This window comes from Nicotiana sylvestris, chromosome 10, assembly GCF_000393655.2.
Source record: "Nicotiana sylvestris chromosome 10, ASM39365v2, whole genome shotgun sequence".
In the NCBI taxonomy this organism is placed as follows: Eukaryota; Viridiplantae; Streptophyta; class Magnoliopsida; order Solanales; family Solanaceae; genus Nicotiana; species Nicotiana sylvestris.
This window is the reverse complement of record NC_091066.1, coordinates 170,934,020-170,950,225: the sequence shown is the minus strand read 5'-3', so window position 1 is coordinate 170,950,225 and position 16,206 is coordinate 170,934,020. Positions and strand designations below refer to the sequence as shown.

Sequence of the window (16,206 nt, the reverse complement as noted above, 5' to 3'; positions counted from 1 at the left end):
TCTAAGGACAATGAAGATGAAGACACCTCTTTGATGGCTAGACCAAGAGCCAGGAGACGCATCGTTTCCGAGGATGAAGCTGAAGTTACCCCTGTTAGTGCCTCTCTTACCGAACCTGTTCACATTCCTTCTGATGATGGAACCACTCCACTGGACACCAATGAGTCTATTCAACGTCTTTTCGTTGGTGGTTTTGAAAGTGGTGAACTAGGTCCAGTTTTGAATGAAGTTCCTCTTTCTTCCTCTATTCCCATTCCTTCTATTTCTCCGTTGATTTCAAGTGCTTCCTTGCCCATTCTATCTGTTCCTGCTCCCTTACCTGCTTCGAGTCCTTTGACTTCTGTTATTTTCACTTATTCTACCACTCCTCCTTTTATATCTCTCCCTTCCTCTGTTCAACATGCAGAGGATGGCACTAGCAACAGAAGCTCGACTATGAGGAGCGTTACACTTGAAGTTCCTGCCAATAACAGTCTTTTAAGGAAGTCTGGTGGAGCAGATGACTAGCTTAAGCCTTTGATTGGAGATATTGAGAAGAAGAAGATGGACAGCCATAACTGCTTAACTTTGATGAATGACATTGTTCATTCTACTTTGAAGGTATTTTTCCTTTACTTACTAACTAGTTTTTTTTATCTCCAAATTCTTATTTCCATGAGTTGTCACTGCAGGCTAACCTCATTGGTACAGAATTGATGGGAAGAATTTCTCTTCTGGAAAAGAAAGCCCGTGAGTCTGAAAAGTTTATCCATGAGGCTGAGGAAATAGCTAAGGGAGCCCAGCTAGAAGCAGCTAATTGGAAAGAGCAGTTTGAGAATGTTCAGGGAACTATAGAAGAATTACAAGAGAGTAGAAATAACCTGGAGCAACAAAAGCGAGGTCTGACTTCTGAATTAGTAGTTGCCAAGGCTTCTTCAAGCCAATTTGAAAAAGATAAGGAGCGCCTTGAGTGTTCATTTTCAGAGCAATTATCAAAGTGTAGTGAAAAGATAAGAGAACTTAAGGCACTCTTGGCCAAGAAAGATGAGTATGCAGGGGAGTTAGTGCAAAGCTTGACTCAAGCTCAAGCTGATTTAAAAATCTCTTCTGATAAGGTTCGTGCCTTAGAGAGTTCTCATGCCTCCCTTGAAGCTTCCTTTGATTTTTCTTTAGCTGAAAATCAAGTGTTAAAGAATGATCTTGCTATGTGGGAAAGGGAATATGGACTTCTTGAGGAGAATTTTAACATAGAGGTGAGTTGGGCTTTTCTAAACTCTCGTCGTGATGCTTTAATGGAGGCCAGTCAAGAAACTTTGATTTAAACTCAGAGTTGGTCAAAGTTTTAGAGACTATTGAGAGAACCCAACAACCACTTGACTTTCCCTCTCCGACAATTGAAGCTCTCGTGGCTGAAGAACCTTTAAATGTTGAAGCCGTTGCTGTGGCAGTTGAAAATGCTGCAATTCTAGCTCCAGAGGGTGAAACTTCTATGACTCAATTTGTGGATGTTGAAGCTTCCGTGACTCTTGATCCCCTCATTGATCCTAACACTTCAAGCTCAGCTGAAACCGCTCCTGTTGCTGCTTCTTCAGAAGTTTCCACCGTGCCTGTGGCTGCTTCTGAAAGTGAAATTAATATTGCAACTTCTGATGTGCTAACCCCTTCAGTAACCAGTTAAATTTCCAGGCTTTGCTTTTTTTCTTTCTTTATTGGATGATGGTTTTATCCCTTAGTTAGTTTTTTAAGGGATTTTTTTGGTGAAAGTCCCCAGTTATCATAATGGGGCACTTGTATAAACTTTTATTGACTAAGTTACTACTTAGTCTTTTTAATTATATTAAGAAGTTTGTTAGTACTTCAATGTGTTCTATTCTTGCCTTTTCCTTATTTATTTAGGACTTATAGAATAGTTTATCATTTTTATCCTTTGAAAAATGCTTTATGATTCTTCTCATGACTTATTAACATGAGGTTTATAAAAGAGGGCCCTTTTATATATATCGACACTTAATGAAGAAGACGTCTCAACTTCATAATGGTGTTACAATATGATGAAAGAAATAGGAATACACATGTTTTGTTTGAAACAACTTTGACAAGTTTTTATTCATGAACTTGGACAAGCTTTTGAATATTACATGTATTAAAATACATCTATAACTTTCTCGTAACTGTTTTTCTTGTAACAGATTTTTACAAAATGAATGTAAACTAAACAAGGTTTTTCCTCATAACTCGTTTCAGTACATAGTCATGACCCTATCTTAATGTATTAAGAAGGGTTTGAGAGGTGACTCCGTTGCTCTTATGAGTTTGAGAGGTGACCCTATTGTTCTCATGAGTTTGAGACACTATGATGATATCAATCTCCCTTTGTTCTAATGGGAAAGAACACTATGATGAATGCTGGAAACTCCGTAACTTTTGCTCAACACTTGCCACTTTGTATCTGTGCACAATTTACACGTATCTGTGTATAATATGTAGTCCCCCAAGTGTTTGAGCGGTGAAGTATGAAGTCTCGAGAACTTGTTTGTTTCTCTCAATTTTGGTTCTTTTCCTGAAACAGAAAAACATACGGGACTCGGAGGTGCGATTAGAGATGAAGACTGCCTAACCCGTGTATATTTCCATTAGATTAATTTGTAACCCTGGGCTGGGAATTTTAGAATATTCCATTTTGCCGTGAAGGTCATGACTCATCATTTGGCACGAGTTAGGGTTTTTGCCTAACATCTAAAATCGTTAGTAAAATTTTAACAATCCAAAGAAAAATTCTAATACAGCGATACCTGATCGTAGGTACTTTCTCAGAAATAATATCGCTTTAGGTGGGCAGCATTCCAATGCAAGGGTAGAACCTTGCCATTCATTGTCTCCAACTCGTATGCTCCTTTTCCTGCAGTGTCACGAACTCTGTAGGGTCCTTCCCATGTTGGACTCAGCTTTCCTGAATTAGCAGTTTTTGTAGATTGGAACACCTTTTTAAGCACGAAGTCCCCAATTTTAAAGAATATGAGGCGTGCTTTCCTGTTATAATACCATTCAATTACTTGCTTTTGTGCTGCTATTCTTATTAGTGTAGCTTCTCTTCTTCCTTCGAGCAAATCAAGATTCACCCGCATCTCTTCATCATTTGATTCCTCCGTTGCTTGAACATACCGTGTGCTCGGTTCTCCTATTTCAACTGGAATTAAAGCCTCCGCACCATAAACCATTGAAAAGGGTGTTTCTCCCGTGCTTGTTTTTGTTGTTGTACGATAAGCCCATAATACTCCAGGTAATACCTCAGGCCAATTACCTTTTGAATCCTGTAACCTTTTCTTCAAATTATTGATAATGACCTTGTTTGTGGATTCCGCTTGTCCATTACCCACTGGATGGTATGGTGTAGATGTTATCCTTTTAATTTTCCAACTTTGAAAAAATTTAGTGATTTGAGTTCCTATGAATTGCGGACCGTTGTCACACACGATTTCCTTTGGTGCTCCAAAACGGCATATTATATTTCTCCAAATGATGTCTTTAACTTCCTTCTCTCGTACCTGTTTAAATGCTCCTGCTTCTACCCATTTAGTAAAATAATCTGTAAGTACAAGTAAAAATTTCACCTGACCTTTTGCTTGTGGCAATGGTCCTACGATATCCATTTCCCATTTCATAAAGGGCCACGGGGCTATAACAGGGTGCATTAGCTCAGCTGGTCTATGCATATTATTGTCGTATCTTTGGCATTTGTCACACTTGGACACGAAACCGTTTGCTTCTTCTTCCATTTTAGGCCAATAATACCCTGCTCGAATCAACGTTTTTACCAGCGACCTTTCTCCTGCGTGATTTCCACAATATCCTTCATGTACTTCCTTCATCACATATTCTGTTTCGGAAGGTCCGAGACACCTTGCTAATGGTCCATCAAACATCTTTCGATAAAGATTTCCTCGATGTAAACAATAACGAGCAGTTTTTTGCGAAGTGCATAAGCTTTTCCTTTGTCATCAGGCATGGTTCCATGCTGTAAAAAAGCAATAATTTCGTTTCTCCAATCCCACGTTAAATGATTAAAATTTACCTCGTTCTTATCAGGTTCGAGAACGGAATGAAATAAATGTATGACTGAAGCATTTGCGTTGTTTGCTACGTCTGCTGCGGATGCGAGATTAGCTAAAGCATCTGCCTCCACATTCTCATCTCTTGGGACCTGCATTACCTTCCAAGTTTGGAATTGCTTTATTAGTTCCCGTACCTTTGCGAGATATTCTTGCATTCGTGTCTCCCTGACTGTATAAGTCCCCAGCATTTGATTGACCACGATTTGAGAATCACTCTTGATTATAATCTGTGTTATGCCGAGTTCTCGTGCCAATTCTAGACCTGCAATTACAGCCTCATATTCTGCTTCATTGTTAGTTATAGAATGACATTTTATAGCCTGTCTAATAATTTCACCCGTAGGTGGTATGAGAACTATCCCTAGGCCTGCTCATTTTACGTTAGACGAACCATCAGTGAATAAAATCCAAGTCCCCGGGTTTGCACCATTAAAAACTTGTAATTCTTTTTCTGCTTCTAAATGCATCCCTTGGCTAAAATCAGCTATGAAATCGGCTAATGCTTGAGATTTTATTGCAGTCCTAGGTTGATAAATGATTTTGTATTCACTTAATTCTATAGCCCATTTTGCTAACCTCCCTGATAATTCATGTTTATGCAAAATGTTTCGTAATGGAAAAGCAGTAACTACAACAATAGGATGACATTGAAAATAAGGTCTTAATTTTCTAGATGCCATGATCAAAGCTAATGCTAATTTTTCCAGTTGTGGATATCGTGTTTCAGCATCTAATAAAGACTTGCTTACATAATAGATAGGAGATTTTTTACCTTGGTCCTCACGGACTAAAACAACACTTACCGTGACCTCTGACACGGCCAAATAGTGAGTAGCGTTTCTCCTTCTTTTGGTTTTGCCAATAGTGGTGGATTTGACAAGTAAGATTTTAAATTTCTAAGGGCTTGTTGGCAATCTTCATTCCATTCAAAATGATCTTGCTTTTTGAATGCGGAGAAAAATTGAAGCATTTTTCTGAAGATTTGGGAATAAATCTTCCCAAGGCCGCAATTCTTCCCGTTAGCCTTTGGACTTCTTTTTACTCGTAAGGATGTCAGGGATCTCCTCTATTGCTTTGATCTGAGAAGGATTTACCTCAATACAACGGTTAGAAACGAGAAACCCCAAAAATTTACCTGAGGCAACCCCAAATGCACATTTTTCTGGATTGAGTTTCATATTAAATTTTCGTAAAGTTTCGAATGTAACAGATAAATGAGAAATATGATCATGAGAATGTTGGGTTTTGACGAGCATATCGTCTATATATACCTCCATGGTTTTTCCTAAATGTTCTTGGAATATTTTGGTGACCAACCTTTGATAGGTTGCTCCAGCATTTTGAGACCAAAGAGCATTACTTTATAACAGTAAGTCCCCCTGTCTGTGATGAAAGAAGTTTTTTCTTCGTCACTGGGGTCCATTTCAATTTGGTTGTACCCCGAATATGCATCTAAAAAACTCAAAAGTTCATGTCCTGCAGTTGCATCAATTAACTGATTTATATGCGGTAGAGGGAAAGAATCTTTTGGGCAGGCTTTGTTAAGGTCTGTATAATCCACGCAAACCCACCACTTACCGTTTTTCTTAGGTACAACAACTGTGTTTGCTAACCAATTAGGATACTTTACCTCGCGTATTGACCCAATTTTTAATAGCTTTTGGACCTCATCTTGAATCACCTGATTTTTGAAAGCTCCTTGCTTTCTTTTCTTTTGCTTTACTGGTGTGAAGGATGGGTCTTCATTTAGTTTGTGAGTCACCACATCCGGTGGTATCCCTGTCATATTAGCATGGGACCAAGAAAAACAGTCCACGTTAGCTTTTAAAAATTCAATCAACATACCTCGCATGTCTGAGCTTAAATTGGCTCCAACATAAACCTTCTGTTCAGGCCATTGCTCAAATAATATCACAACCTCGAGCTCTTCAATTGTTGTTTTGATATCTTCATTCTCTTTAGGTTCCTGAATTGTATCAGGTCTCGAGTCTAAATCTATCTTTTCTTGTTCGATTGAGGTTTGATCCTTGATACCTTCAACTATTTCCTGTAATTGCTATTTTTCTTTATTTGCGGTGTTCGTACCTGTTACAGCGTTGATACTCCTGGCTGTCTGCTGATCCCCATGAATTTGGAAAATTCCCCACGGTGATGGGAATTTAATAACTCGATGTAGAGTTGATGGGACAACATCCATATCATGGATCCAAGGTCTCCCCATGATCATATTGTAAGCCATTTCCATATCTACTACCTGAAATTTAGTTTCTTTAACAACACCTGCAGCAAAAGTTGTTAGAATTACCTCTCCTTTTGTTACCACACTTGAATTGTCGAACCCGGATAGGGTATGCGCCTTAGGTATCATTTTGTCTTCAGCTTGCATTTCACGTAATACCCTTAATAGTATAATATTCACGGAACTTCCTGGATCAATCAAAACTCGTTTTACATTAGTATCATATACAAGTAAAGATATTACCAGTGCGTTGTTATGTGGGGTCATTATTCCTTCGGTATCTGCATCATCGAAAGAAATACTTTCATTTTCTAAAACCTGCCGTACCCGCTTCCTGTGTGTTATCGTTACTTTAGAAACCTTGTTGGAAGCCATATAAGTTATACCGTGAATATCTTCACCCCCAGTTATAACATTCACGGTTCTCTTGGGTGAAGGGGGTTTTGGTGGCTCCTGCCTATTTTTCATATAAGCTTGCTTACCTTTCTCGCTAAATAACTCAGTGAGATACCCTTATTCCAATAGATGATCCACTTCACTCTGTAAGAATCTACATTCTGAAGTTTTGTGCCCATGATCATTGTGGAATTCGCACCAATGGTCTAGATTGCGTCTATTTGGATTTGACTGCATCTCTTTTGGCCATCGTACCTTATCTCCCATGCTCCTCAAAACAGCTACGAGCTCGGAGGTAGTGACATTAAAGTTATATCCGCCGAACCTTGCCTTTAAACTACTGTCATTATCACGTGACTCTTGCCTGTTTCGGTCATTTCTGAACCTTGATGAAGAACCAGATTCCCTGTTCCTCGATTTTTGATCATATCGTTGACTAACCTGGTTTGATCATGAGTCTTTCCCTGCAGGTCCCATATATGGATCGTACCTGTTTTTACCTGATATTTTTTCGGTTTCTGATCTCCTGGAGTTGCTTCTCTCTTCATGACGAAACTGAGGCACGATATCTTCCTCAATTCGCAATTTCGTACTATACCTGTTATAAACGTCATTCCACGTGGTTGCCGGAAACTCTCGAAGGCTTTCTTTAAGTCTTCCGTGGCTTTTGAGCTTTTGTCATTTAAGTTGCTTGCAAAAGCTATTGCAGCCCGATTATCAGGTACACGAGGTAAAGTCATTCTTTCACGTTGGAATCTATCAACAAAATCCCTAAGCAACTCGGAGTCCCCTTGCTTGATTTTGAAAATATCCTCCATTCTTTTCTCAACCTTTTGAGCTCCCGAGTGTGCTTTAATAAAAGAATCTGCAAGCTCAACAAAAGAATTAATAGAGTTTTCGGGTAAAAGAGAATACCAAGTTAATACGCCCTTGGTGAGTGTTTCTCCAAATTTCTTGACCAGTACTGATTCAATTTCTTGTTTGGTCAAGTCATTGCCTTTCACGCCTGTTGTAAATGCAGTTACGTGATCACGTGGGTCTGTTGTGCCATCATATTTCAAGATGTCAGGCATTTTGAATTTTTAGGGATTGGAAGGGCAACAACACTTGGTTTCCAAGGTTGTTGTGAATATTTATCCACATCCACTCCTTTAATTACAGGGGGAACTCCAGGGATTTGCTCGATGCGCTCATTTTGTTCCTTAAGCTGTTTCTGCAAAGTTAGTACTAAATTTTGCAAATAAGAATTATTTGAATTACCTGGTTCTCCTTCCTGTGGTTCACTGGGGGTTCCTCTATTTCCAGAATTAACAAGGCCAGAACGAGGATTCTCCAATGTATTATTATTTGATATAGGTGTGGGTGGTGCAACAGGTAATCGACTAACTAGAGCCTGAAGAGCTTTGTTAACCCGTGCATCAATTATTTTCTGTAAAGCTTCATCCACCCCTTCAAAATGTTCAGATTGCTCTTGTTGATCGGCACGAGATTCAGGAGCGGGAGTGCCTTCACGAGATTGACGTGGTGAATTTTGAGGGGAGGGAAACACGTCAATGTTCTGTAAATCTCCTTGATTTTGATGGATTTGATTTTCATGGTTTCCCAAGGTGTTTTCACTGTTATTGTTGTTTGACATGATGATAACAACGGCTGGAATGTAGCTTAAAAGAGAAGATTATCAGATTCCCGGTAACGGAACCAATTTGTTTAACCAAAAATCTGAGTCTTTGGTCAAAGCTTTAGAAATATAAAGAAATTCGGGTTACTGATAATCTAGAGACGAAAATAATAAAAGACTTTTGAGAATAATAAGTAATTTTGTATTTCAGTGTAATCTCAATAATATTTCTTGTCCCCTTACAGATGTCGAGTCCTTCTCCTTTTATAGTTGATTTTAGGAGAATGTATAATGCTTTTGTCTTAATGAGGCAATTATGAGCAATAAATGACATTAAAAGAAACGTTACTCAATCATTCTTATTAAATACAAATTCTCTAACGTATTTAATATTTAATGCTGAATTTGGACTCTTGTGCGTCATCAGATTCATATCTTCAATCCCTTCCGATCTTCGGGTTTTAAATGACTTATATAGGTACGAAACTCATGCCTTTTGAATAGCGACTCGTGCATATTTAACTTTCTTCTCTCCGTATCTATTATCGCCCATGCCTTCTTGGTTGATTACCGTGTTCTGACCATTTGACTAGTCCACGTGTCATGACACGTCATCTTCAATATATAAATACAGTTTATTCCCAATACAGATGCATTACAACAACTTCTCTCAAATAGTCTAATTGATTAAATTATAGTAATTCACCATAATTCTGATGCAATATGCAATGTTATTATTATTTCTACTACATGTGACATGAATGTAGTATATAGCAAAAACGATTACAGAATCGGAGGTGACAAACACTTGGCTTGCGTCTTCCCCATAGAGTGTACGTAGGTGAAAAAAATATCGTTTTATAAATATATATAAAACCTCGAACACCCTTTAAAAAATTTCTGACTTCGTAATTGCTCTCCTGCAGAATTAGCTTAGATAAAGGGGGTTCGACTGAATTCTCTTAGCTGAAAATTATATTGTACTAATTACATAAAAATTAATTATGTATGTTATCTATAAGTTATTGAATCATCTTTGACATGCGAAAAAATTCTAATAAAATAGTAAATAGAATTCAAAAATTACTGTAGATCATAGATGCGAGTCCCAAGTGTTTCTTTTTAATTCCCTTAATACAAAATCGTGATTCCGCCACCTGGTTGTATAGTGCTTTAGTGAAGGATATTAACTTCGTATGTTCAGAGAAGATAAGCATTACCTGAAATAAAAACAAAGAATATTGGATCTATTCAGGGGCGGAGCTAGCCCTACGCTTACGGGTAACTTTTGAGCAGACTCTATATTTATCTTGTAAAATTCATAAAATATATACAAATTATTATTTTAGAACCCAATAACTTAAAAGAACTAGAATCCCGAACACATAAGCTTAAAATTATGGCTCCGCCTCTGAATCTATTGCAATGGAAACAAAGCGTTGGCTTATATATGTGCATTGCAAAATGAGTGTTGTGTTTATCTTTGATTTTTTTCGAGAAGTTTTGATAAGCATGAATATGCCAGCAGTTATCCACGTGATTTTGGAAGAAGAAACGGCTCTATGAGGTAAGCAATAATTTGAGAATACTCCTCCTTAATACAAAATGATGATATGTAGATAATGTAAATACGCATAATGCTTTGTGTAGACTTGTGAAACCATATGTTGGGCTTAATTACTTGCAAGTTTTGCTAGTGACCATTTTATAGGGGAAAATTGATCGGAAATTTCCATTGGAATCCACGATGATTTAAACTCCCCATAAACCCTTACATTCGAGGACGAATGTTCCTAAGGGGGGAGGGTGTTACAACCCATATCCACATGTGTTAGTTCATGCCATATATTAGTTAACATAAATCCAAGAAGGAATTATCTTTGAGATGATAAGAAGTCAATCCTATTGGTCTTAAGTGATACAAGAGTGTATAAGGGTGATTAACCAGTATTAGAAGTTAAACGAATCAAGGATGTTGTAACTCGTATTTTTAGGTAATCTAGCGGTGCTTAATACACTCAAGAGGTCATTTATTAAGGTATTTTAATCATATAATATCCGTATCATAAGTCTTGAAGTCAAACGAGTTATGAAACAAAAGTCGACAAAAGTTGTCGCAACTTAGGTTCATAATTTTACTTAAACATTAGGTCAAATGTTTCTAATCTTTTCTCATAATTTACAAGGAATTACGGGGTGATCTACCAACCAAATTAAAGATCTATGAGTCTAGTTTCCAACGCATTAAACCGTTCATCGATACGATCTCGGAGTAGAGAGATATTCACGTTTTCGCGAGACTGCGCCAAGGACCTCTCTATGGGGCCCACTAAGTCGGTTTAAGATATTTGGACCTATATAGGATGCCTCCAACCCGTTTTAAGTCATTTCTTTTCACTATTTTCAGACCTTAGAACCCTAGGAACATCCTCTCAAGGTTCTCTCAAGATTCAAGACCCAAAAAAAGGGCAAACAACACAAATCAAGTGTCGGGAATTCCGTGGCGCTAGTAAGTCTCTTGTTCTTCTTGTTGTTGCTCATTTTTGTGTTGTTCCAGCTCGTGTGGGAGGTTGTTTTAAAGGGTTTATGTTCTGTAAATACTCCCTCATGTTCTTAATATCAATCCTAGGTGATTTCAAGCCTTCTAAAGTGATTCTAGTGCCGAAAAACACTAATTGATCGCTAGTTTCGCTTTTTTGTTGTTGTGGCAGCATTGGAGGGATATTTCATGGAAATTTAAGGTCAAATTGGAGTTATTCTTTCTGTATAAAGGTAAAGAACCTCTTACTCTATATGTATTTAAGATTATCCAAGTTGCGGCTAAGCCATTGAAGCTAGAACTTGTGAGATATATATCGAAAGGTTTGGTAGTAATGTTATTGTTTTGTGGACTGTTTTGCGTTGTTGTTGGGCTGCGTATTTTACTACTATCTTGTGGAGTTTTGGAGGAGGAAGGGTGTGGAGAAACACCATATATATGTAGGGTTATGGGCTGATAGTTATTCGTAACATTTCCAGGTTGTTTGACACGACTACGGTGGTCGTCGTATGTATGGAGTGATTAGGTTGTGTGTGGACTATTTTGGGAGGCTCAATATGTTTATTATTGATGTTGTTTGGGCTGTTTGGTGACTGTTTTGAATGGTGTGAGGTCATATATATAGGGGAGGTGCTGTCCGTTTCATCGTAAAATAGGTTGTGGTCGATACATAATAGTTATGACGCTTAAATGATAACGATAGTATCGTTTCTCTTATTGTAGACTAAGGAGTTTTGACAATTGCATAGCTTGAGATTGGGGCAGTATATACAAGGTATGTGAGGCTATCCCTTTCCTTCTTTTGCACGACTCCGATTGTACATAATGTAATGAACGAGCTTCCAAGATACTCTACTCTTAGAAGCTAGCAGTACTTACATTGTTTTCCCTCTTATGGAACGATTGATGTTAATGTTGCTTCTCTTATTCTTATGTTATCAATGTTGTTCGTACTTCCTAAATCTTATAAGGTTCATAGTGAAGAGTTAGTCCTAATAACGTGTACAGAGGATACCGACCTTACGTCACTCCGAAAGGTTTAGAATGTGATTCCATGAGTCGAGCATGCATTATATATATGTATCTATTTTACTCTACCGAGCCACGCTATAGTTGGCCGGGTACGGCACCTATTGTGCAACCACTGATCAGTTGGGTTTTACCGAGCTCCACGTGGCCGGGTACGATTCTACCGAGCCTTATGATGGCCGGGTACATTTTTTTACCGAGCCTATTATGGCCGGGTACGATATGATGATGATGATGCCCACAGAGGCGAATGCTTTAAAGGTTTATGTATTTATACATATGTATCATGCATTTCATGTAAGTAGCCCTTAGAGGTACTAAGATGTTACAGGTTGTATATTCTCTATCCTTGCTTACATTACTGATCGTATTTATGGTTCCTTGCCTTACATACTCAGTACTTTATTCGTACTGACGTCCTTTTATTTGTGGACGCTGCATGTCGTGCTGCAGGTCCTGATAGACAGGCAGGTGCAGCTCCCCCACCACAGTAGACTGTCCAGTTCAGCGGTGATTGGCGAGATCCCTTCTCCGGACTTGCCTTGGTCTTGGTATGCAATTTTTGTTATAGACATTATGGGTATGTCGGGGCCCTGTTCCGGCTATGTTGCAACACTTATGTTCTTTTAGAGGCTCATAGACAGGTGTCGGCTCATGTATAGTTTGGTATGCCTTGTCGGCTAGTTTTTGTTGTATAGTCTTTCATAGTAGCGTGGTAGCTCATACCTTATATGTAGTTTCTTGATTGTCTGGTCATCCCCTGCTATGTATGTTCATGCCGTCATATTTTATTGCTGGTTGTCCATGATCTAGGTCTACCATTTATATTGATCTCGTCAGCCCTAAAAGATAATAATGAAGGTTAGATGAAATGTACGTTGGTGCTCGGCAAGTGTGGTCGGGTGCTAGTCATGGCCCTTCAGTTTGGGTCGTGACAAACTTGGTATTAGAGCAAGTCTGTCCTAGGGGTTGTCTATGAGCCGTGTCTAGTAGAGTCTTGATTATGGATGTGTAACGCGCCACATTTATAATCAGGAGGCTACATGACATCTAGGGTTGTTACCTTCTTCCTGAATCTAGATCGTGCGTAGAGTTGAGTCGTAAGTGTTCGTCTCTAATATTCACCTTGTTTTTTTCAGTGATGCCTTCGACTAGGAAGCAAACGATTAGTAGACGGCTTGATACAGCAGCGGGAGAGGGTACCAGTCAGGTGCCCCAAGTCAGAGCAGGACAAAGTGAGGCTCAAAGTGAGATGCCCTCTCATACCTCATCTACTCCATCTCCTCCAGAGGATATTAGAAGGCACCCAGCGCCTCCAGTTCCTCCGTCTGGCACTCCAGACCAGGATATGCAGAGTGCTTTGCAGTTATTGACTAGCTTGGTAGCTGCTCAGGCTCAGAGGCAGAATACAGGTGCTGCTGAGAAACCAGTTAGTACAAGAGTTCGTGATTTTATTAATTTAGACCCTCCAGTGTTTACCGGATCAGACCCCAAGGAGGACCCACAGACTTTTATTGACCAGGTTCATCGTACACTTCGGGTTATGCATGTTAGTGATACAGAGGCAGTAGAGTTGGCTTCTTATCGGCTACGGGATTTAGCGGTTCTCTGGTATGATAGTTGGGAGAGATCCAGGGGTCCGAACCCTCCTCCAGCTGTGTGGAAGGAATTTTCTGAGGCCTTTCTTCGTCACTACTTGCCAGTTGAGATACGACGAGCTAGAGCTGATAAGTTCTTGAACCTTAGACAAGGTAATATGAGTGTGCGAGAGTACAGTATGCAGTTTGATTCTTTGGCAAGGTATGCTCCCCATATGGTGGCCGAGATGAGTGATAGGGTGCATATGTTCGTGAATGGGTTGGGACCACATCTGATAAATGAGTGTACGACAGCCTCCTTGGTGGAGGGCATGGATATTTCCCGTATTCAAGCTTATGCCCAGACCCTAGAGGATCGTAAGCGCCAGCAGAGGGCAGTTAGGGAGCAGGATAGGGGCCAGCATAAGAGGGCGAGATTTGCAGGGTATTCTGATGACTTCAGAGGCCGCATCAGGCCACAGTTTTCGAGGAGTTCGGCGCCACCTGTAGCTAGTGCTCCTCCACAGTTTCAGAGGCCTCGATATGATCGATCCTATTCTGGTCCAGGTCAGAGTTCGCGGGCATCTGGCTCGCAACATCACAGGGATACTAGTCAGATGAGACCCCCAACACCACATTGTGATCAGTGCGGCAAGGCCCACTTTGGACTGTGTCGTCGAGGTTCTGATGCATGCTATTCGTGCGGGCAGCCTGGCCATATGATGCGGGATTGTCCTAATAGAGGAGGTGATGGTATGGCTCAGCCGACTGGATCTGTGTCTGGTTCTTCCTCATCAGTTCGACCTCCAGCACGGGGTTTTCAGCAGTCGACAGGTCGTGGTAGGGGTAGAGGTGCAGTGCCGAGTTCGAGTGGTGCTCAAAATCGAACCTATGCTCTAGTAGGTCGACAGGATCTCGAGTCGTCTCCAGATGTTGTTACAGGTATTATATCTGTGTTTTCTTATGATGTATATGCGCTGATTGATCCGGGATCTACATTATCATATGTTACACCCTTTGTGGCTAATAAGTTTGGCATTGAACCTGAATTGATAAGTAAACCCCTTGCGGTATCTACTCCGATAGGAGATTCTGTGATTGCTAGAAGGGTATATAGAGGTTGCACTGTGATGATTTGTAGTCGTCAAACCTCGGCAAATTTATTTGAGTTAGAAATGGTTGATTTTGATGTGATAATGGGAATGGACTGGTTGGCCTCATGCTATGCAAATGTTGACTGTCGTACGAAGATGGTTAGGTTCCAATTTCTGGGTGAACCCGTCATTGAATGGAAAGGGAACATTGCTACACCGAAAGGTAGGTTTATTTCCTATCTTAAGGCAAGGAAAATGATCTCAAAAGGTTACATTTATCATCTCGTTCGCGTTAGGGATGCGGAGGCGAAACCGCCTACTTTACAATCAATCCCTGTGGTCAACGAATTCCCAGATATTTTCCCAGATGAACTCCCAGGCCTTCCTCCTGAAAGAGAGATTGAGTTTAGCATTGATGTGTTGCCTGACACTCAACCGATCTCTATTCCTCCATACAGAATGGCCCCGGTAGAGTTGCGAGAGTTGAAGGTGCAGTTGAAGGACTTGCTGGATAAGGGCTTTATTAGGCCTAGCACTTCACCTTGGGGTGCACCAGTCCTATTCGTGCGGAAGAAAGACGGGTCGTTACGGATGTGTATCGACTATCGACAGTTGAATAAGTCTACTATAAAGAACAAGTATCCACTTCCAAGAATTGATGACCTGTTTGACCAACTCCAGGGTGCCAAGTATTTCTCTAAGATTGATTTACGTTCAGGGTATCATCAGGTGAGGGTTAGGGAGAAAGATATTCCAAAGACGGCCTTCCGGACAAGATATGGGCACTTTGAGTTCTTGGTGATGTCGTTCGGGCTAACAAATGCCCCAGCAGCTTTTATGGATCTCATGAATACTATATTCAGGCCCTATCTTGATGTGTTCATGATTGTATTCATTGATGACATTCTAGTGTATTCTCGTTCGGAGGTGGAACATGCGGGCCACTTGCGGATAGTATTACAGACGCTTCAGGATCGTAAGTTATATGCTAAGCTCTCCAAATGTGAATTCTGGCTGAACTCAGTAGCATTCCTTGGCCATGTGATATCTGATGAGGGTATTAGTGTCGACACTCAGAAGATCGATGCAGTAAAGAATTGGCCGAGACCTACAACACCATCAGAAGTCCGCAGCTTCCTAGGGCTAGCAGGATATTATAGGCGGTTTGTAGAAGGATTTTCCTCTATATCATCACCATTGACTAAGTTAACACAAAAAGCTACCAAATTCCAGTGGTCTGACACTTGTGAACGTAGTTTTCAGGAGTTGAAGAATCGATTGACATCTGCACCAGTGCTCACTCTTCCTGAAGGAACAAAAGGTTATGTGGTATATTGTGATGCCTCAGGTATAGGTTTGGGGTGCGTATTGATGCAGCGTGGGAATGTGATTGCTTATGCATCAAGACAATTGAAGAAGCATGAAAAGAATTATCCAACCCATGATTTGGAATTGGCTGCAGTAATATATGCTTTGAAGATATGGCGGCACTACTTATACGGCGTCCATGTTGACATCTACACAGATCACAAGAGTTTACAATACATCTTCAAGCAGAAAGAGTTGAATTTGAGGCAGCGTAGGTGGCTTGAATTATTGAAAGACTACGACGTCGAGATATTG

The 16,206-nt window shown here is 40.0% G+C and overlaps 2 protein-coding genes across 2 annotated transcripts; one reads left to right on the top strand and one right to left on the bottom strand.

The window, feature by feature from the left end:
• The first annotated feature begins 543 nt into the window (after positions 1-543).
• LOC138880256 (uncharacterized protein C4H3.14c-like) lies at positions 544-1,657 on the top strand. The gene is made up of 3 exons (XM_070159935.1): positions 544-600; positions 672-1,163; positions 1,283-1,657. Exons 1-3 carry the CDS (start codon positions 544-546, stop codon positions 1,655-1,657), a joined length of 924 nt encoding a protein of 307 aa, XP_070016036.1.
• A 2,226-nt stretch (positions 1,658-3,883) lies between these two features.
• Positions 3,884-7,799, bottom strand: LOC138880255 (uncharacterized). The gene is made up of 4 exons (XM_070159934.1): positions 7,227-7,799; positions 6,982-7,167; positions 6,397-6,783; positions 3,884-3,994 (listed from the first exon to the last, which is right to left on the bottom strand). Exons 1-4 carry the CDS (start codon positions 7,797-7,799, stop codon positions 3,884-3,886), a joined length of 1,257 nt encoding a protein of 418 aa, XP_070016035.1.
• Between the last annotated feature and the right edge of the window lie 8,407 nt (positions 7,800-16,206).